This window comes from Buteo buteo, chromosome Z, assembly GCF_964188355.1.
Source record: "Buteo buteo chromosome Z, bButBut1.hap1.1, whole genome shotgun sequence".
NCBI lineage: Eukaryota > Metazoa > Chordata > Aves > Accipitriformes > Accipitridae > Buteo > Buteo buteo.
This window is the reverse complement of record NC_134204.1, coordinates 31922104-31945430: the sequence shown is the minus strand read 5'-3', so window position 1 is coordinate 31945430 and position 23327 is coordinate 31922104. Positions and strand designations below refer to the sequence as shown.

The window sequence follows — 23327 nt, the reverse complement described above, 5'->3', positions numbered from 1 at the left end:
ATTTCTCTATCCTACTATATAGGGCAGCTTGCTGAGATGTATATTAAACACAATTTCACATTAGCTAGATCAAATACTGCCAGCAGTGAAGCCCTGGGCCAAGGGCTGCATTCACATTCTTAGGACTACACAGCAGACTCATTTATTTTAAACTGAAAAATAAAACCAGAGTCCAATGAGATTCCAGCTGTCTCTTCTTTGTGGGAGCCATTAGAGGGATGACATGGGTATAGACACTATTCTACACCCAAATCTTAGATACCTGATTTTCCCAGAAAAAGCACAAGTAGTGCTAACACTACTTATCAACAAGTCAAAGAGAGCAGGAAAAAAAAACACAAGAAAAACACAACATATTTTATTAAAAAAATATAACTGTGAATAGCATTGTAATAAATAATTTTCATCTGTGTATGACAAAAAAAAAAAAAAGCTATTTTGCACCTAGCAAAATGTAACAAAGCAACAGCTTAAGAAATGGGATCCAGGAGCATGTTCCCCCCAGAATTTCTTAAGTAATCACATAAGCATTTATTTCATGTCCTAGAAGTGAGAAGGTTCTCTTTCTTCAGTTCCCAAGATGAACAAAAAGGCAGTCCAAATCAAGAGCCGTTCTTCCAGAATGTCCAAAGCATTGCATTATCCCCAAATGGTAAATCAGAATAGTAATGAGCAGTAACCAAGTAGTGCCAGCTTTATCACAAGGAAATTAAATTCCCAAAACACTTTTCAGAGAAAGAGATCAAGAAGATCAGTATTATCTAATAATTGCCTACCCATAGTTGCCAAGAGGCTTACAGCATCTGTTTCAGGCTTAGCTGTGAGTATCCAGTGTTTTAAGATCTACAGTAAGGACAGAAATTGCCCTGTCTGTATGGCATCTTGTCTTACTGCACCCTTATCTTTTATGAGGATCAAAGTATTGAAAAAACTCTTCAAAAGCTGCAAAAGAAGATCTCTGCAAGGAACTGAGAGCTCAGGTCGGGGGGGGGGGGGTGGAAACCCAGAAGGTGGCCTATTCAAGAACTAGCTATGAAATTCATGATGGTCATAGACCTAAAGTGCTTTACCTTTAAAGATCTTTTTGACGTGTCTTTGACAGTGCATAAACTTGAGAAAGCAGAAACTTGGATATTTAAATAAATACCTCCAAACCTAGTCACATACACAGAAGCCTGAATTCAAGGACTTTTTACACTATAATAATTCTATTAACTTCTCTGCAGTTTTTTCCTGAGTTACAACAATATGGAAGAAGATTGCCATCGCAGAACAGAAATAAAAAAAAGAATATCCCCTTAACAGACAGAACACAGAACATCTGAGCTGTCAAACTTCCATGACAGAGGAAAAAGCTTCCCCTGCTTTCTCTAGGTCTTCTCAATTTGCATATCTGTAAAAAGAAGAATTATATGAATAACTTATCAAATTACAAAATGATGAAGTCACAAAACAGTTAATGGCTTTGGGACTCTTTCCTAGAGTTTGGAGGTAACAAAAAAATTTCCTTCATTGTCAAAATTAAAGATCTAAAATGAAATTACTTAAAAGGTCAAATAGAAAGAGATGATGATCATGGGAGGAAATAAAGTGGTAGTTCAAACACACTGGCGGGAAGCACTCTTCAGCAAATACAGTGAAATTGCTGTGGCTTAGGTCCCCATTCTTTTAAAATCTTCTTTTAAAGTCTTTCAAATACATTCAGTGCTCTATCTGGTGGTACCCCTAGCAGCATATCCCCAGGCCTTAACTCCTTGACTTGGAGATCTATACCTGTGGGACCAGCAGGCTTACCTTTGTTTATGTTTACTACAGTAAAGTGTAGCAGGGAGGGATTTGGGATGTAATTAATATAACTGCTATAGGACTCAGCAAGAACATGAAAGAAAAACTTCAATAACTTCACCCTTCTGTTCCACACCACAGTATGTTTCAGAGATTTCAGAGATTTGGTCATTTATTTTCTTGCTTTGCTGAGACAGAATCTCACGGCTTCAGACTTGCTTGAGTGGCCGTGATGGGTTAAGGTCTCCCTCCCCATTGCCATCACCACTCCTTCAGTTGTGCTGGCACAACTGTTTCTGTAGCAAAAGTGTGAGCTAGAGAAAAGACTAATTTGGGTTGTTACATATCTCCACATCACATTTTCCTTTGCATGGCTTTTCTTTTTCTCTTTTAAACCAGATTAATTATTTGATACAACTCCCAATACACAATGAGCTATGATGGTGACTTTGTAAGACAGAGAATGGGAGGCTGTACTTCTCTTGAAGACTCTGTCTGTTGAAACAAGGGACTAAACAAATCAGCCATGAATGAAGGCTCTGATGACCATGGATGATTTATGCTGTGTGCAGTTTGTTACTATTTTTCCTTTTATCATTTACACTTACATTTCAGCTCTTTGTCTTCAAAAGAAGCATCTCTGCAGTCATAGGTATCCTTATCTTTTGACAGCTCTTTAAACAAACATACATACAGATAACAGTCAGCATAGCTTAAACTTTTCATGTAGCGATAAATCTTTGTTAAAAGCTGCTAATCTCAGGCTGTCCAGGAACTATGTGACTTAAACACAGATCAGGAGAAGAGATTAATACCAAATAATGTCCATTTTGGGCAAGTATTCTCAGGAGAGATTTTCTCAGGAAAACCCCAACTGCCAGTATGAACTGACTTTCGCACAGCAGCTTAATTTGAATTGGTCTCCAAATAAAACCATACAATAAATTAAAAAAACAACAACCTTGAGCCATCATGAGAGGGGGCTAAAGGATTTTAATCTCTTATTTCCCACTGTAAATATTAACTCTCTCCACTCTTTCCTCCATTTCTCACTGTCATGGTTGTACTGGCCATTCATTGAGCTTTACTCATAGCAAGTAGCACCAGTATCCCAACAGGAGGAAAAAGAAACTGCAAGGGAAGCTAAAGCTTCTTCCTGTGTTTCTCTCAACAGGGCCAAACCCTCTGTCCTTAATGTTGTGACAAAGACCCTCAAATGCGCACTGTAATACTGGAGGAAAAACAGGATGATGCCAACACGGCTCAAATTGCAGCATAGGATCTGCACACCAGGATGTGCTGCCATCCTGAGGTATATGTTCCAGGGATCATGTCCCATCCTATCACAGACTTTCCAAAACACAGCACACCATTCTGTCTTTTTCTTGTGCATATCAGGACTGCATCTGCTCCTGGAACACGTATGCTTTTCTTTCACGTTTTCGTTTCAAGAAGTTGACATAGTAATGAAAAGTCACTGTTCAATTGTAATTTACAGTTATTACATAAATGAAAAGTAGAAAGTAAAATGAAAATTGAATGTAAATCTGCATTTGGTTGCCACCATTACAGAGTAAATTCTCAAGCAATTATTTCTAAAAAAATCACACTGAGCTAGATTTATGCTGTATGTACATACTTGCTGTTGATGAAATAGCCACAGGTGTTCTGTTGTCCTTATTTGCTCTAGCTGAAAGAAAATAAGAGAGAAAAATCAAAAAGAAAACAAAATACCTACTTCAGATCTAATGGGGGCTTAAGCACACTGGTGGAAAGGGCTCACTTAGCATAGCATGATGATCGGTTCTCAAAACACTCAATTTCTTCAAAGAATTTAAAATATATTCTTCAGTGCCCCCAGTCTGTCAGTTTCCTTTCCAATTCCCTTTCCTTGTTCCTAAGCCAGAACTCCATTGATGTTATACACTAACATCACTGGAAAATACTTGTTCAAATGGTTTTCCATTGTATATTTTCACCCAGAATTTGAACTTATTGGGCAACAGGGAACAAGAAGGGGATCACCTTCTTAGTGCTTTTTGAGGGGACAAAAAGCCCATAATCCAGGAAGGTTCCTTTCTGAAAGAATCATTTGTCCAGTCATCTAGGACAGCTTGGGTTTTAAAAGAACAACCTGTTGCTACTACTTTAGCTTATGAAACAACTTGCAGTTTATAATACACACACACACATATGTATTATATATAACATAATCATGATAATCACATACATCATGACATGTATATACATTATCATGTATACACACAAACAAGAAATATTACACAAACAACCTAGGAAACTTCTGACCTTCACTGAAATCCCCAGATGGGAACCTTCTGAGAAGTCAAGGATTTTGCTGTCCCTTCTTCCAGTTTCATATTCTGTTCCTATTCCTATCACGTTCTTAGGACAAGTATATTCTTACATGTTATCTACAGGCCCTCTACAGCCTGTTAGCATCACCTGCAAGCCTGTTAAGCTTACGAACACTTCTCCCAGGACATGTTTCCATAGCATGGATGCAGGAGATGAGTTTGTGATGAAAACACTGAATATCCACATTTAGTTCTTCTATCTTGTATTTATTTTATGGAACTTCAACATGAACGTTCAGTGTAGAGTTTGCTTATAGATCTTTTTGTTCATTTGCAGACAGAAATTAGGGCTGTTTCTGGTTTTCACTGTGGAAAAGAGAGCTGGCAGACAAGAAAGCCAACAGTTCTGCTATACCACCTCAGAATGTACACCTCTCGTAGTGTGGAAGCTTTTGAGATACCACTTGAAAAGACAGTACAACTAGCCTTTGCATTAATTCCAGCTGAGTTTCATGCTAGCTACAGGCATTTACATCTACAAAACTCAAGAATTTCGAGGGAGCATTTAGTCAACTATCTTGTTCAGGTTTTTGGAGCATTTCTGGTAATAATTTACAGAGTCATGCCAGTATGATATTACAATGCTAAGAGTACTGTATCAGCTTCAATGCCTCTTGTATTTTTTCTCTGCAGACAACTTGACCAAAAAAAATATTCAAAAAGTGATTTGGAAAAAAAGAAGTAGCTACGCAACAGCTAAAAAAATCCACAAATGTACTATACAGAGGAAGAGTTCTGGCCAAAACCATAATGTTCAGTAAAACCACTCTCCTTTCAACATTTTCAAATGAGTCCTATGGATGTTCTGAAATCTGCATGACATTACTCTGCATGAAGAGTAAAAAAATATCCCTGAATATAAAATCCTCAAACACACCTACCTTCCCTCCAAGGAAAAAAAAAACAGAAACAACCAAAGACAAAAAAATGTAACAGTACTTTTTTCAGGTTAAGCAACATATTTCAAACATTTTTTCTTTAATTTGGGGGCAAACCGTATTCTTTTCATGCTCAGATACCCTAAAAATTATTTCTCCAAGTTTTTTCTTTTGTTAGCTAGCAAGCAAAAACAACTTACCACCAATGCTTTAACTCTTCAGCATGCTGTGATGCTGAAAATGTCCAGTTCAAGTCAGTGAAGTGAACTGAAAAAGCTCAAAAATTAACAAGGAAATTAATCAAGTGGTATGAAGCCACAGTGGGAATACTCCCTCTTGTGAAAAAAAATCTTTCAGACTCAAAACATTGGACATATAACTTCATATGTAGTTCACCATTTTTGTGGTGTTTTAACCAGAATAGAGATATATGTAGAATTCATAACAATTAGATCACTAAAAAAAAACGCTCTAACAGTTCAGTGAAAATTTTCAGAGAATAAAGGGGAAAAAAAAAAACTAAAAAACCTCCAGTGCCCTATATGTTGCCAGCATTCTGGTTCTCAATCAAAAGGGAGGACACAAGATAGGAAACCTCTGTTTCCAGTAAATGCATGAGCTGTGTTTGGATCCTTGAATAGATTAGACACTAATCTTTCTGCTCTACATCATTACCTATAAGAAAAGTTAATAGAGGTGCATGGCTAAGTGGTTTGTGAGAGGCTGACAACCTGTTCCACTCTGCTAACTTGCTAGTATTTAACTAAGTCAGGTAAAGAAAAAGAAATAAACAATGTGGTAAAAAATCTAGTGATTTCAGGATGAAAGATCTAAGGCAGACTTCTATTATCTCATTCCACCTCTGCGAGGATGAATTAACAGACCATATTGAGAATAAGTCAGATACACTACAATAAATAATTTGAATACCTTTTCTTAGGCAGAGCATAACTAGAAGCACTGATCCCAAGAAAGCAGTCACAATGAGAATTGCTCCAACAAAACGTCTGCTGTCAGTCCACAGAACACCATCAGCTGAATCTTCAAGGAAAACAAGTGGGGGAAAGACATTACACAATTGCATAAGCTTCTCCCTTTTATTTTCATTTTCACCATATTATTTTTGCTATGAGAACTTCAGACGTGATAACAGCATTTTAGGTTGTGTCTGAGTTCAGGTGCTGATGGTGCACTTCACCATATCTCACCCCAATAAAGGAAAAATAGGTAGAAGATATTAATGTTTATCTTCACTTCCTGCATTCCATGTGATAGTGCCTTTGATTCCTATCACAAATCCTGCTTGTCACCACCGTACGAAGTGTTACATCTAGCTTAGTTTCCCATCAGGACTACAGAAAAGAGCTGATTGAGAAAGAGAGTCTCTTTCATCTGGTAAAGCTCTGAATACAAAGGATAAGTGGCCTCCTTGAATCCTAGAGGTGTTTCTTGCTAAAACCAAACTTGGCCACTTACCACTCGTTGAACGGACGACTTGGCTTTCTCACTCTCAGCTGCCTGTTTCCACCCCTTGCCAGTCCCAAAAAGTGTGCCAGCACAGGCATTCACTGCCTGGTGAACAGGACCAGGGAATGAGCTGACCAAGTAACAGTCAGATAAACAGTAATACTATTTTTCAGTTGGATCAGGTCTCCAGTCTGGCTGTGCAAGAAAGCTTGTGCAAACATATCAGGGTACAATGCAGAAATTAAAAGAGTAATCAAAAGCAAAAGCAGTAGGGGTCATGCCCAGTTAAAGGTCTGATGAGAAATTGTATTGGTCTTCTCCATTCATGCATCTTCCTTCAATCCAGACTTTAGGAGAAAAAAAATCTGTGTACAATTCGTTATATTTAAATATGCTCAAAGCAAAGGCTATCATGGCAGGAAAAGACCATATTGTTCAAATTTATTTGACAGTTATCATCGGCAAAACAGAACATTCTTGGAAGGTGTGTTTAATTTATATGGGTGGGTTTTATTTCTAGGCTCCGAGCTATATGCTTTTCAAATTACGGAACTTTTTTTAACACTCAGACTCAATTTTCACATAACTGTAGGTCATGCAAAATTCCTATCCTTGAATTCTGTCCACACATGAATGATGAATATGTTAGTACAGTGGAAGTGTGCACTCATTGCAAAACTTAACAACACAGTAATTTCTTTTTAGCCTTTTCAAAATTAGAAAGAGAAACAAATCATGGCTGATTCAACTGGGACAAAATGACATAGTACCTTGAAGTGTATTACCATAAATGAAATTTAGAAATGTTACCTGCTATGTGTAAAACCGCAGATGTATTTTCTTGCAGCTCTTTGTTCCAGAAGATACAGTAAAAAATCTCATCAGTTCTACTTTTGATTGTAAGGGTACTTGTCACACGATACAGCTGGTCACTTCCAGTTTCATAACTTGTGTTTGCCTTATCAGTCAAATCTTCATACTCTCTGTTTTGCCATATCACTTCAGCTTGTGGATATCCTTCTGACTGACATGTCAACTTCCATTTGTCGCCTCCTGTGCTCACCACTCCTTGGGTTATAGCTCTATAAGGAGCTAAACAAATGGAAGAAAATGATTATTAGTAGGAAGCTAGAAGAACAGCATATATTAGCAAGACACCTTTTTTCTATCCCCAGCCCCTGGGTTGAGTTTCTGTACATCAGCTTGTTTTTTGTAAATAATACTCTTGACAGGAAAAGTAAATATCGCTATTGTGTCTCTCCATAGTAACTGGAGGTACAGGATTTATTACAATTTTGATGCTGTTTAGAAAACTGCATTAGCTTTCTGGTCTTTGTCCCATCTAAATGGTTTTGCAACACAATACCTTATATGTCATTATGGGAAATAAATGACAGAACATGGATTCAACCTAGTCAGAAACACCAAGTTAGACAGCTGCACAAGGGCGATGAGGCAGCTCCTGTCTCTGGAGAGGTTTCTGTAAATGCTAACCCAGACTTATCTTCCTTCAGGGACTCCTCTGAAATCTTGTAACAGTATCAGACAGCGTTGAACCTCCTGCGGTTGCTCACTCACCCTTAACTCTCAGATTAATTGTCTTGTAGTCGGCTCCCCCGTAGCCAATAAGACAGCGGTAAACCCCTGCATCTCTGAGCTTCACATCAGTGATCTGAAGAAGAGACTGTCCCAAGTTCAGATTCTCCTTCAACAATTTTATTCTTCCCCTAAAGTCACTGTGCTGACTTTTGAAGTCTTCCTCTCCTTTAAGAAGTACATAAACCTGCTTCCTTAACTTATCTTTCTTTTCCCAGCTGACACTTAAATCTCCAAACTTTAATTTCCCATTCACTGGAAATGTGCATTCCATGGTCACATTGTTACCATGTTCCACAGTGTAGAGTGACTGGGGAGCTTCAACTGTGAATAAAGCTGAAAAACAAGATTTGGAAGAAAACTTAATTTTCCAATTATAAGCCCAGTCTTCAAAGTCATGTCTTACCATATACATAGGACATTTTGAGGACCAAAAGTATCTGCCCTGTTCAAAAAAGTTAAACATTTTTGCATGCACTTGCCCAAGTTTGGGACAAACTGGCCTATTTATACCTGCAAACACCTGCTTTGTGCACACACAGTGTGGTGCTGTACTAAAAACAGGCAAAAGGGTGTGCACAGCCCCTCTGCTGTTGCTTTTAGAACACTGCCACGGTAGCAGGTGATTGTTAGTGCCTCAGATGGGCATGGTCTTTTTACATAAATGTCAATTGTTTTTATACACAATGTTAAAGAATACATGACAATTCCTTGGTTTGACAGCAAAACTTTCTGTGTAATGCAAATGGTACCTTGTCTGAAACGGTGGCTATGCTGAAACACTGACAGAGATTTCAACCTGGCCCCATATCAAAGAACACATATTAAGCACAGATATCTAGTTTAATGTAAAAGCATGCTAAGACCTTTTTATTTAAAGCATTAACGAAAAAAACCCAAATGCTAGCAACTGAAGGAAAACTGAGGAATTAACATTTCTGTGCTTATACATGGAAAGGAAGCATACTTAAACAGTTCTTCTGCTTCTTACGACTCAGCTTCTTACCATTTAGGAAATGCCAGTAGAGTAAAAATATATATAAAAGCAAAGGCTTTTCCATGACGTAGATAGAACCTAAAATGATAAAATAACAGACAAATATAAATACCTGCTCATTTTCTAACTTGCACTGTAAAATACACTTTATAGTCACTCCACACAAAGACCTGAACAGAAGGCACTGAATTCCACTTAAACTGAAAACATCACAAAATTGCACCTTCAACTAAGTAGACGATCAGGCAGAAAGCTTCCTGCATGGGTCCAAGAAGAACATCTAATTTTATTTGCTTTAAACATTTGTCCTTGGTTATAGCAAAATGTATGCTTTATCACTATCTATCAATTTGTAACTAAATAATCACAGATAACTAACTGTTCCCCAGGGATTGTTGCTCCTGCTAGGAGGAGACTAGAGGAGTTTTCTATACGTGTTCAGTGGAAGAAATAGAACTTAGTTCTTCCCCACCTGTTTGCCTTACTTTAACATACCGTGAACATACCCTGTTTTATAACACCTGGTCTCACAGTACTTATCACTGGACTCGTGAAGTTACCTATACTGTGAACAGAATTCATGTGTTAATCAATCACTTAATGAGTATTTACACAATAGTGCCTTTGTAAAACAGTGCAAAACCTGTCAGCCTACAAACGAAATCTGTCTTTAATTTCTGTTGCTTTACATCTGAACATGTAAATTATTTCAATTTTCTGTCAGTTTTTCCCCTCTTTATTGACATAGCTTTTATACTCCTACACAACACTTCAACGTTATGAAAGACTGACTAACGTCAACTCATACACTTAACCTTCACACACCCACTGCATTTGCCAAGTGTGTATTTTACATCAGAGCAATACTAGTATCAAACACTGCCATCATTTTTCAAATTACTCTCAAGAAAAATTCAAACTCACTGTAATGGAAATCTTTTGTGAGTACAGAGAACTGTAGAATTTTATCTAAATAAAGTCCTCACTTTGGATAACCAAACAGCCACAAAAATAAGGAAAGATTGCTTTCAACTGTTTTCTAGTGGTAGTTCCAGCAGTTGTATAAGAAATTAGGTGACTGTAACATGCCTCACCCTTCCTAAATGATGAATTCTATCTAGACTGCAACTCTTACTATTTTTGGCGAGATGTTTTATTTTTCTTTCTCTGGTTGTCAACTGTAAGATGACAATAAAGTAACAATACTGTCCTGAATCAGAAGACACATATGCCTTTACAGTGTCGTGGCTAAAGGGAATTAGACTCCTCATAAAAATTTGACTCAAGCTACTTTTTTCCTCACATTGGTGCTGCCTGATCCCAATAGCAGGTTTGCAGAAGGCAACATAGATGGAGCCAAGAAAGGGAGTCAATCTAATAAATAGTTACGCAGACATAAGCAATTACAAAAGGATGTTCTGCTACCAGGGAAGGGAAAGAGAACTAAGATCCTCAGGATGAAAGATGTGTTTCATTGATAAATAGATCCCAGGCTTCTTAATGTAGTTAGGTATCCAATTCTTTCCTTAGCCACATGTGATGTTCCTAAAAGCACTAGCAAACTGCTGCCTAATCCCATGGGTACCCAAGAGTTTCTGGTCATGTGCACACATGAGAGTGCCTCCATCATGATGCCACTGCCTGAGTAACAAGCAGTCCAGGGCACCAACTAAGGTCCAGAGTAAAGCTTCTTAAAGAAGACAGAGGCATACCGATCTCACAAGTGTGCTGTGATCACACTTACTCTAGAGGCAAGCCTGCAGAAGAGCAAGCCATTGAGACTGATATGTATAGGTGTGCACCTCTCTGTGCTCCCCATGCCAGAATGACCAAAGCTGTAGCACACTCAGCCCCAAAACACTTTCTGCTTTTTTTGAAGTAGAGGCTGTAGCTGAGAGACTTCTCAGAACAAATAGGATGTGCACTACAGTCAGAGAAAGAAACCTATACCAATGCATGCAACCCATACCCACTTTCTTGTCAGGAAATCTGAATGCCAGTATGAACTCCAGGAGAGGTGTTCTGATTGACTGCTGGAAAATGGGTGACAACAAGTAAGCTTTTACGGTTCTAAGACCCACGCTTTTATCCTGCAATTGCTGAACCTTAATTTGCATGCTTTTTCCCACTGTAGAGAAAAACAAGCCTTACTACACAGAAAAGAAGTATGACTATTACTTACAAAATTCCTCAAGACTGACAGACTCTGCTGCTGTACTCAATTTTTCACTTTCAGAGAGAAAAAAAGTAAGTCCAGGTTAAATCCAGATGCGCATGAAAAAAACCGCTCCAATAACCATTACAGACCCTTCTCCTGTTTCACCCTGAGCAGAAGGATCCCCTGACTGGCTTGGTTGAAGCAGCTCAAGACCTAGATGCCAGTCAAAGATCTTTACCAAAGCTGCAATCTTCTCTCTATTTTTCTTACAGAACCTACCACAATGCTTCTTCTTGCCTCCTGCCAGCTTCTGACATCTATGGCAAACACATTTTTATAAAAGCAAAAAGATATTCACTGTGCAAAATGCTCTTCCGTACTGCTGCTGTATGTTTTCCTCACAATCAAATGAAGAAGACAGGAAAAACAGAACTATTTGCCCCAAGAATTCTTGTGACAGAACTTAAATGTTGATGTAACTCCACCTACTTCTTTAGGAAACTTCCCCATTATCGGAAAATTCCCCACTAGGGAAAATTCTCTATTGCTAACAGTGGTTCACTGTAACCAGAGAGAGAAACACTGGGAAAATTAGTACATAAAATGCCACAGGCATTTTAAGAAACATGTCTTCTTATCAAAGCTGTATGTGAGCAACAGCTCTTGAACTACCGGTAGAAAGAAGTCATCCATCTACACAAACTCAGGGTCCCTACAGTATTAATCTCAAGCTGTGCCAAACAGCTGCTAACAATGACTGGACATTTCTACACAGCTTACTCTTGTTTGCTAAGGTCATAATTAGGAATAATGGGAAGGGCATTACCTACCCTTCTCTGGTAAGAACAGATATTCTCTCCCCAAGATTTGAGCACAATGAAGGCCCCTTGCTACTGTATAGTGCAAGAAGAGTTGTTAAGCCTATACATTACCTTAGCAAAAAATAAAGAGCACTGTCTTTTTTCTTTTTCTTGATTCTAGAAGTCATTTAAGAATACAGAAAAAAACCACAAGTATTGGAAGCCAAAGGATGTACTCACATTAACTTGCAGATCGTAGTGGGATAACCTGGTGAACAGCACAAAACAGAACTTTAAACCTATGTTTCAGTGTAAGTTCACCCAGTTATGTCGTCTTCGCATATCTCAGAAAAGGGTTGAGATTCTCGGAAGAGTTAAAATACTGTAAAACGACCACTTAAAAGTTTTCAGAAAGTATTTTCTTCTTTCCACTTGACAGCCCACTCACAGTATCTGTCATGGAAGCAAAAACACACAATACACAAAACTGGTTAGGAGTTAACCTTTTTACTTGATGTGTGGGAGCAACATGGAGACAGTGGTATATGAAATAGCTGAATGTACACATTTAGGGTCTAATAACCTGAAACCACCTTAGGAGGCTGAGGGGGTGGATTTCCACAATAGGTGAGACGGATGAAGGTTAGTTTCCACTGATATCTTCTGTACTTAAAAACAGGTTTAATGACATTTTCTCAGAAAAAAAAAGATGTAACAAAAAGAAACTGAAACAAATTTGTAAAATCCTGACTGTGAGACCACAGAAGCTGTTGATGTAGCTAGCTTTCAATGTCATGAATTTAGTTTCCTCTTCCTCAACGCTTGCCTTGAGGTCACAAGAGTTGCTTTTTCCATATAAGCATTTAGTAGCAAATAAAAGGCCAGGACAGTTTGGGGTTGTTTTTTTTCTTTAATTTTTGGCAGTTGTTTGTTTGTTTTATATTTATATATGTCTCTCTCTGTGTATACACATACGCATATCTGTATGGACACACACACACGTTTCACCGCACAGTTACATACTGCAGTTGGTCGGGTTTTGCCTGTTCTACCTCTGTTCTGCCACGGATTTTCCAGACAAATACCTCAGCCTTGCCCGTCTCTGGGTAGTCCTTAGCAAACCCCACTACCGGAGCAGCCTTCATTCAGGGAGGGAGCGCCCGGGAAGGCGCCGGCAGCCGCCGGCCTGTGCCGCGGACGCCCCACGGCAGGACGCGGTTCGTGCCGCCCCAGGCCGGGGCACCCGCTGCCGCCAGCCCCTCGCCCCTCGCCGGGCTGAGCTCCGGGACCGGCCGCCTGCCCCGTCCCCGGGCGCAGGAGGGGCCGGCGGGGCGCAGAAACACCCGCTCCCGCCCTCGCCGACAGCGGACCCGCGGGCGGGGGGCCGCAGAGACCCTCCCGGCCCGCCCCCGGCCCGGCTCCCCCCGTACCTGGCGGACCCTCGGGGCGCTGCGGGCTGCTGCGGGCCGCCTCCCCCGGCGGCTGCTCCCGGCGGCGGCCGCTGCGGCTCTGCGGGGCGGCGGCGGCCGCCCCGCCTCGACTCGCCTCAGCCCGACCCGGCCCTCCGCGGTCGCCAGCGCTGCGTAAGACCCCGGCCCCGGCCTTCCCCGCCCGCCCCCACTGCGGGGTCATCGGCGGGGACCGCGCCGGGAAATCCTGCCGGCTGCGGCCCTTCGCGGAAAGCCCCGGCGCCGGGCTCCCGGCCCCGCGTTTCCCAGCGCTCAGCCGGAGCGGCCGGGGAGCCCTCCCGGGCCACCTTCCCGTTCCCGAAAGCCAGCGGCTGTCAGGAAACAAAACCGAAAGCGGGCACCAGCGCCGCTCCCCGTTGCTTTCCTTCTCCCGAAAAGGTATACCCGGCGGGAGCGGCACGGCGCATGGCTCAGGCAGCTCGCCCCCTTTTTTTTTTTCGACAGGAAACACTTTCGTGGTGAAATCCTGTCCTTCACTCCCCGAACAGATGGCTTGCAGGGTGAAACCTACTTAGGTGGAGGAAGACTGGCGTCAAAGCACTGGCCATCTGTCTGACTACACAGCATCCGGGATGGCCATAAAGTCCAGGAGCTGCCTGCTGCTTCTCCAGAGACAGAGAAGCAGTCCAACTTTATTTAAACAGCTCTGTTCCCTGCCACTTAAAGATCCTGCGGGGGGATAAAACTCCCACTCAATAACCTGATAGTACAATCTGATAATACAGTGTGATATACAGCTTCTTTGCTGTGATAATGTTTCTTATGAAACGTAACCTGAGCAAGATCTCTGCCACAACTTTCCCAAAAGAAAGCAACCCCAAAATAAGACTATTACTCAGGACATTAATCTACCAAAGAACCAAGGAGCCATTGCAAGAACAGTTTACTAATGAGTACATTTACAGGGTGGAATATAAAGTAAATTCAAAACTGTAAGCCATGGCAGCATGCAGGCGGCAGAGACGCGCACCGAAGGAGGGGAAGGACACCCAACCCCCCCGCCTCTCTGTGCTGTAAGTATCAGGTACTGCCACCTGCAATACGAAGTTAATGTTTTCATGGGCCATAAGCCAGCAGCTGCTTGAGAAGCCAGCAGCGTCCCTACCTCAAAGACATCGGGTTTTCTGTTGATACAGCACATTGCTGTGGAGATGCTTGACAAAGATCCGTTCCATTCACTGACTTGGGTCCAAATCTTCCAAAATCAGGTAACATGAGTCCCTCAGAAAGGAGGATGTGGAATGTTAAGTTGTATGATAAAAGCTCCTTGGCACCCCCCAGAGGGGCAATGGCAGGTGGGGGACCCCAAATAACACCCTGTTCCTGCTGCTCCCAGGCCCATCACAGGAGATACCAGCCCATCAGAGACCCATCTCCACAAGCACAGAGGAGCATAGAGGCCCCAAGACAGGTGGGAACGCAAATAAAAGGCTCAGAGGAAGGGACACCCTGCCTAGAGCACTCCCAGGAGAGCCTCAGCCCCAGGTCTGATGGCCACCAGACTGAGCCAACACCACAGCACCTTTCAGCCTGAGGGAGCCACTGCCTGGTGGTGTGCTGTTGGACACATAATGGGATGCAGGGGAAAAGCATTTCGGCATTGCACAGGGCTTGTTATGAGATGCTTAGGGAAGGAACCAAAGGTTCCAAAGGGATAGGTCTAGGAGATTTTGGGAGGAACAAGTGCGAGACAACAGAGGGATAAGTGGTTAAAAAGGACCAGTTGCACAGAAATAGTTGCTGGATGATGCACTTGTCTGGCCATGCCTTCTTGCTGGCAGCACATGAGAAGCTGGAAAATCCTTAAGTTAGTATAAACACCACTTAGCAGCAACTGAAAACATCAGCATGTTATCAACATTATTCTCCTATTAAATTCAAAACCAAAACACTATACCAGCTACTAGAAAGAAAATTAACTCTCTCCCAGCCAAAACCAAATGAGGCAAGTGACCAAAGGCCCATATTCCCTGGGTGCAACACCCGGAGCAGGAGGGTGTGTGAGTGTGTGCACCCAAGCAAAGATTCAGCTGGATGAGCCGGCAAGTACGTGTGGTGCGTGGGAGGCAGGGGGTGGGATTCTCTGAAAGCAAGACCACAGGAGGAGCTGGGACCCTACTGAATTGTTCAAGGGAGTCCCAGACACCTGCTGGAGAGACCATGGGTCTGGGGACTCTCTAGGGAGAGACCCTGTGGGGATGTGGGGATGTCTCTAAGGGAGAGACCATGGGTGGTTGGTACTGGGGGAGCAGGGGAGTTCTGGCCAGCTCTAGGTGGAGGTGTGTGCAGGGTGAGTGGGGTTTATGCATGTAAGGGAGGTGTCAGTACCAGCAACTGGAGAGTGGCTGCAGACCTCGTGGGCTCATGTGTCTAGATGCTAGACTAGGAGACTGGGATCCAGGGGCAGCTACTGGACAGACTGAATGTCTGAGCACAGCTGCGGGAGGAATCCACCTTGTACGTATGTATATACATTCCCACCAGCAGACCTCTGTCCTGCTCAGCCAGAGAGAGTAACACAATGAAGCTGCTGATGCTGTTTGTGCAAGTGCTCTGCATGTCTGTCTGTGTCATCTGTATGGCTGGCTGTGTGTACGTATATAATGTGGCGTATACGTGAGCTCTATGTGCATGTGCCTACTGGGAACACATGCTCAGCTCATACTGGTTGGACCTGTTGGCATGGGGCTGCAGCAGCCTCACCTCTCTTGGGCTGTCAGATCTGCCTGAATCTCCTGACATGCAGAACTGCTCCTTTCAGCCAGAATCACAGCATCAACAACTGTTACTCCCATTCTTTGTGTGCTGGATACCTTTCAAAATAAAACACACAGAGCTACATTTGGAATGCAATAGCTGGAATGTTTTACTGTATTCTGTCATAAACTCTGAACAACATTTATGGACTTAACCTGCAAATTTACTACTGAACTTATACCTGCAAAACTACTGGTTGTAGTTGAAAATAATGTGTTGTTTTCTGTAGAGAAATCAATTTTTCTACCTTTGTTCCTCTTATTGGCCTGCTGACTTAATGAATGATGTCTATCCCAACATAAATACATGCCCTGGTCTGTTATTGGTGTATAGTTTTAGTTGCACTTTATTGCCAAATCTGACATTAGAGACAAGACTGAACTTCTATAATGCACGTGTTAGTGAAACTAATTCCTTTTTCCATATGGAAGTGGAATATGGAAACATTTTCCAATTGGGAACTGAAAGTAGCTTATGCACAGTACAACCGCATCCTTCCTGAGGCTTCTGGAGCACAGGAAAGCAGCTTTGGATAGCCACGTTTGGTTTTGCTGCACATCTCCCCTGTTTTCAAACAAGTACCTCAATGGAACTGTATAAAAATGTGCATTTGCCCTCAGTATGCTGAAGAAAGAATACAGATTAGACTAAGCTTAATGACAGGTACACTTAAAGTATTATTTACGGCCAAAGGGGAAACAGAGCTTCTGTATAAAACTAAGACTTTTCTGCTATCACACCAAGCCTGCATTTGTCTACACCACATAACTATGTTAGTCATAAAATCATGGTGGTACCATGCAAAGATAATGAAAAATAAAACAAATTAGCCACAGAAAATGGATCACTTAGTGAAACTGCTGCCAGAGACAAGCCAAATAACACCAAGCTGCAGGCAGGTCAAGAAAAGTTTAGATAGAGCAGGCCTGAAAAACCTCAGCCTGAGGCCTTGCAAACTCAGTACAAAGTTTATGGCCTACTAGGACTGGAGATACAGTATCACAAGGCTACATGGTAACAAGAGTTCCCTGGGACTACAGGGATTAGTTGTAGTAGTTACAGTGTATTGTAGCATACCTAGCATATGTAGGTTGTGTATTGGTCACATTTGGTTTTTAATATGCCGTGTTACATATGTAAAATCCTTCTGTGGATCTAAAGACTGCAGGTCAAACAGAAGATCAGTGACTAAAGTTAATACCTGGCTTTACAAAGCTGTCTTCATCACCAGGAGGGCTAAAAGGTGTAGCCAACCGATACCTACTAGACCATGCCTCAGAACACATCTGGTTCTCTGGAAATCCTTCTCACATCCACAGGGACTGCTGCAGAGGGTAACTAGAGCCCACTGTGATAACAGCAACAGCATCCATGACCTCTGCATACACCACAGAGAAGAGGACAGAAAGCTGTACAAACTCCATAATGATAATCCAGAAGTGTTAGGGAACTTCTCTAATGGTATCAATTATGATCAAGTACTGGAGGGCTCTGTTAGACTAACAAAATGTGACAATATGAGAAGGACAGTAGAAACAAAAAATGAAATGTTAAAAGCTTCTCTATTCTTCAGTTTCTTACAGTGAAGAAAACGCTTTGTAGTAAACACTAAATTAAATCCCACTAGAAAGGAAGAAGATAATCAGATCATGGGAGTGGGTATCACCTGGTTAGCACTTGTGATGCAAGAATCCTTTTCCAAATGAAAAACCGAATAAGCAAATACGAGCTGAGCAATCATTATCCCTGGGAATTACTAAACAGCAGCATATCTCTTTACTAACTTCTTCACTTTGAAGTCACAGGTGAAACAAATCTATTCCACATGTTGTTATCCAGTGGGTTCCTCTCCAGCTGCAGATTTCACCACCTAAATTAGCAACAGAATTTGGATTTTGCTTTTAAAATATCAGGAATTTGATGAGCAGGAATTGAATTTACCCATCCAGTTTTGTCCATGCAGTTCAGAAAAGAGGCACACTGGTCATGGGAACTGGTGCCAGACATGAAGGTAACCATTACAACTAATTCAGCTCATATTTTAATAAGCTTTACATTGTTTAGTAATAAACATGACATTTGTAAATGGCAAATTTACCTATACAGCTAGGTAGTGTACATAAAAATAAAGCTACAAAACAGTCACAAAACCAGACAATACAGTCACTAACCAGTCTGAGAAGTCTTTTTCCAATAAGAACAACAAACAACTACAAAAGCATTCCCAGAATGAAGAGGAAGCTTCTAGTTTAAGACCAAGTTTACTGAGCTGATAAATGCTTTAGTTAACTAAGAGGATTAGATAACATTGGGATTTCCCTTACTGCAAACAAAAAAATGCTGTGTCAAAGCTAAAGGTTTACATTCACTCTGTGTACGTTCTCCATTTTTCAAAGTTCACATATCTATATATATTCTTGCACTTCCTTTTTTTCAAAAGTTGAATACTACGGGAAAACAAAACCCCCAAATCTTCAAGGATGTAATAATTTTTTGTCATTAACAGAAGATAGCAGAAATCTGGATTTTTTTGCTGAACACTCATACCCAAAATAGAAATAAGCAATTGTCACAAGTTAAAGAACTAATTATCATGGGGTTAAAAAAGTCTTACAGTCATCCATGTTTAGTCAGTACACTTCTAGTGTACTCATATAAATACGTTGTGGTAAAACAGGGAAATTGGTTTGCTAAAGACTATGAACTTAGGGCATTGATTTTTATCTCTTTCAAACTGTTTAACTATTTTGATCCAGCAACTTTAAAGTTGTAAGGTATTAAAAAAGAATTTGCTGTCCCATTTTGAAAAACGTTGACAGATTTTGGAATTTAATTTTGTAGATAATCCTTCCAGTTCTATGGAATCAATCAGGCAGACTGATACAGATGTAACCTCCTTTCCAAATATTAATTCTACAGGCTACCTCTAGCATGATTTGCTTCCTTATTGATTTGGATTATGAAACTGAAGCAGATAATGAATTGTTTTATGCCCAAACCATTATAGTAAAATTCAAACTGATTCATCCAAGTGCACTACATATAAAGATAAGAGAAACAGTGCTTGCTTTCTTTTAAACATTTCTTCTGGTTGTTCTTCTATGTTCCTTTTTCTTTCTTGTCATGTAAAAATCACATTTAACTTATCCAATAAACATCTGCATTGGCACAAGTTATACTTATTTCCATTTTTTGGTTACTTAATTTTTTTGGTTAAGTACCACAACCAAAATTTCTAAGATTTAATTATTTTTGGACCAACTATTTGTGGAGAAAATACATCTTATAATTTAAATCTTTAGAAAAAGATGACAAGAACAAAGGAGATATGACTGCCTGGCTAATGGCTGCCAGTTTTGCATTTCTACAAAATGTCTTTATGGCTGTGCGTGGGTCTTCTGCAACAGCAGCAATCCTTATAGCTTTCTGGTCTAATGGAACACTGCCTGTCCCCAGAAATGCCGATGATCCAACAGCACCATGCAATATATGATGCTGCCTGATTTTTTTCTCCATATCATGACCTGACAGATTGGTGGCAACAGGCCATAGCCTGGAGTACTGGGACAAGAGCCTGTGCCTACATGTAGGTTTTATACTGCTGTACTCCACAGGACAATGGTTCCTAGCTGATGATGTGCCAGCACATCACGAATAAGGCACTGTACTGAAGCAGACTTGGCGGCATGACTTAACCCAGCTCTTGTTCTTCATTATGCATTTGAAACACAGTGGTAGCAAGACGCTGATGGAGGCGTAAAACAGGTATCAATCAGCTAAGCAGGACAGAGATTCTGGATTTGACTGTGGCTCATCAGAGGTGTTTCTGATTGCCTGTAACAGCCACTCAGATTAAGACCAGCAATGTGGCTGGGGCGTGGGAACTGGAACAGGACAGGCAATGTTCCCCAGTGCGGTGCCATAAATATTCACAATGTCAGTGAAGTCATACTATTCAGCTCGTGTCTACAGCAGCAAGCAGGTATCAGCAAGGATAGGCAAGTGCTGCAGCCCCTGTTGCAGATGGGCTCCTCCCCAGTGTCTGCAGGCTGGTGTAGCTCAAACCTGCCTCTCCACCGCATGCATAGACCATAGTGCCTCTTCATGCCCTGTGCAAAACTAGCCTCCATTCTCTCTGCTACTTCTGAAGTCCTTAATCCTTTCTTCAGAAACTAGCCCCATTTCCCTAGCAATCAGCCACAGTTTCCCCCCTTGTTCTCTATTCTTATATTATTGAAATCTGCTGCCCCATCATGTTAACCCCTCTGCAGAAACCAGACCTCTATAACAGAGGTCTACCAGAGCTGCAATACAGAGTTCTACTGCACTCTGAAACATCTTTCTGCTCAAGCAAAGAAGAAATTTGGGCAGACCGAAATGGTTTGCTTGGCTGCAAGGGGCTCGGCGGGTAGGGGTGGATGATATCTTTGGTAACCTGCTTTGAAGAAGAATTACATTCTCTCAAATTTACCAGTGAGAGACCCATCAATCACCGTTTTCTCCTATGAAGCCTAAGTAAAGGAATGCTTGTCAGTGGCTGCCAGTGCAGTATTGCCATCTTGTGTGGAGCTGGAGTATAGCAGGAAATTTCTGCCCTGGATCTCTACTGCACCAGGAGCAGGCAACACCTCAGGGAGTTGCGTGCCACCTTCGTGTTCATCACAAAAGCCACTGCTCCAGCCCACTTGGAGGATGGATTCTTCTACTCAAGGATGGACAGGTCTGTTACCAGCAGTGCGTAATTTCATCTATTAGTTATAATTTTTTCTGTCCTCCTCTGCCTTCTCACTCTCTGACCCTTTCTTACAGCGTTGCTCTCTCCCTCCCTCTCAGTATGCCCCTCTTTATTAATTTTTTCAGTTCCTTCCCATTATTATGCTAATCTCCATTTTTCATAAGATTTTACACAACCACCCATCACTCATGTATCTAACAGACTTCCATGTAGCCTTCCACAAAACCTTACTACCTTCTTGGATCGCAAGCAATTAGAATTAAGTACACATAGTCCAATGCATCCTCCAGTTCTTTGCACAGGATTGTCATTTTGTGAGTCAGCTTCCCTGTTTCCGCCTCCCTTGGTTGTTGCTGTCATTGACAGAGAATGTTTTGATTCTAGATACAACCTTACGAACGTATTAAAGCCCGGAGAAGTTTGCCAGAACAGAGCTTTTCAATGTTCCTTTCCTATGACTCACAGCTAGTTTAGATAAACCAAGACTTATGCGAGGATTTTTATTCAATTGAGCAATATAATACCTTCAGTAAAACTATTAACTGTGGGCAAAGCCCTCCCTTTCAAAGGGGTATGCAGAATCTTGGGCCAGAGGCCTTCATCCTTGCAAATGCTTACAGCTATAAGCAGTTAAATCAATACTTTATACTGTAAATTGACAGCAGAAGTTTGACATGGACCAGTCTCTAAAACCTCTGGAGCTGAGAATACATCCTACTGTCATGTTTTTAAAGTTTGTAACTCCTTAGACACCAAAACTATGTGTGATCAAGCGATTAAATACTTTTAAAAGTCACAGGCATTTCCAAAACATCACCAAAAAAAATCAAGTTCTTGGAAAGACTTGAAGTAAAAATGTTAAGCAATTTTCCACAACAGAAAAAGAATTGGGTTTTTTTCCTTACTTTTCTTCTATTTTTGCTGTGCCATTAAAAAAAGGTGAGAGAGAAAAAATGGGAAGAGAGCTGCCTTCTCAGACATTTTTTTCAAAACCACAACCTTTGCAAAAACATATGCATTTAGAAAATGAATTAATACTAACAACAAGCATCACTTGCAGGTCAAGACTTTAGCAGATACAAGTATGTGAAAGTGACACTGACTACAACTGAATCTTGAACTAGAAGACTCCTTCTGGAAAAAGATGATTAATTCTTGTTGTAAGGCGAGATGGCAAATTCCACTATGAGATGGTGTTTGAAATGCCATATATTCTCATGGACTGGTGTTGGAAAAATTAATGAGGTACTCCTTAGCGCCAAAAGAATCCCGGGAATCCTATCCAATATTTGTATCACTCTAAAAAAACAGCTGGCAGAGCATAATTTTTGTCTCAACACTTTTTTAATTACAAAAATTTCATTTCTTTGGATTTCAAAGTCAGCCTTTAATTATGATGGCATGAAAACATTCTGACCCATGATGAAAGGCAGAGTAAGACAAGAAGCCTAAGTGTCAAAAGCATTGAATTCCTTACTCTGCTAACTTACACTTAGTACCTGATTGCATCATGCCCGACTTGTGAACCTGCCAGGGCCCATGTATGCATTTCACGTGGAGAAGAGACGTTGGAAGTTTCTCGGGACAGTTTCTATAGACCAAAAAAAAAAAAAAAAAGAAAATGACAGGCAGCCCGCTGCGGGACTGGCAGTTCCCATCCAGCGCATTTTCAATACCCACCCAAGCTGCAAGAACAGGACGAAACCCATCGCTTCTTCACGCGTGTACGTTCTGGAGTTGCCTGAAACCTGCAACGTCATTCCAGTGCCACGATACTCCTCGGTTAAAAACGCACGTGGTACCAGTCCCACTCGAACGGGACCGCATTTTTTTCAGGCCGCTGGAGGATTTAGCTCAGAAAGAAAACAAAAAAAGGCGAGGCGAAGCGTTAACCTGGTTACAGAAACCAAGGGCCCAGCCACATACAAGCGGTGCCGTTACCCCACAGGGACCTTTCAAATGGCGGCGGCCGCTGCCCTCCCTCAGGGAGCACCCGCCGGCCGCGCGCGCCCTGCCCCGTTCTTCCGCTCTCACGAGGCCGCGGAGCGCTGGGGCGGCGCGCGGGGCGGGCGGCAGCCCCGGCGGGGCGGGGCGGGGCGGGGCGGGGCGGGGCGGGGCCAGGCGAAGGGCGGCAGGGGCGGCAGGGGCGGCCGGGCAGCCCGGCGCCGGCCCTTTAAACTCCGCCCGCCTCTGCCGGCGCCAGCCAATCGTCGGCCGCAGACAGCGCGAGCGGGGAGGCCGGTGACCTGCCGCGGAGCCGGCCGCAGCCGTAGCCCCCTGCCCGTGGCCGATCGCCGCCTTTCCCGGAGG

General features: G+C 41.9%; 2 protein-coding genes across 6 annotated transcripts in view; one reads left to right on the top strand and one right to left on the bottom strand.

Moving 5' to 3' along the window:
• Nucleotides 1–336: 336 nt before the first annotated feature.
• CD274 (CD274 molecule) lies at nucleotides 337–23037 on the bottom strand. Of its 5 annotated transcripts, XR_012648810.1 has the most exons (11): nucleotides 22698–23037; nucleotides 22517–22608; nucleotides 12297–12509; nucleotides 9108–9176; nucleotides 8084–8437; nucleotides 7316–7597; nucleotides 5969–6079; nucleotides 5239–5314; nucleotides 3425–3475; nucleotides 2394–2459; nucleotides 337–1393 (listed from the first exon to the last, which is right to left on the bottom strand). XR_012648810.1 is itself a non-coding variant. In XM_075019427.1 (10 exons), the coding sequence occupies exons 4-10, from the start codon at nucleotides 9160–9162 to the stop codon at nucleotides 1371–1373; spliced, it is 942 nt and encodes a 313-aa protein (XP_074875528.1). In that variant the 5' UTR covers nucleotides 9163–9176; nucleotides 12297–12509; nucleotides 22508–22608; nucleotides 22698–23037; the 3' UTR covers nucleotides 337–1370. The 5 variants fall into 5 exon arrangements, 4 of the variants coding, with proteins under 4 accessions (XP_074875528.1, XP_074875526.1, XP_074875530.1 ...); XM_075019427.1 differs by lacking the exon at nucleotides 5239–5314 and having other exon boundaries at nucleotides 22508–22608; XM_075019425.1 differs by lacking the exon at nucleotides 5239–5314.
• A 123-nt stretch (nucleotides 23038–23160) lies between these two features.
• Nucleotides 23161–23327, top strand: part of PLGRKT (plasminogen receptor with a C-terminal lysine) — a 32874-nt gene continuing 32707 nt past the window's right edge. The window contains exon 1 of the mRNA XM_075019432.1: nucleotides 23161–23326. The gene's annotated coding sequence lies outside the window, so the exon portion shown is untranslated. The remainder of the gene's footprint in view (nucleotide 23327) is intronic.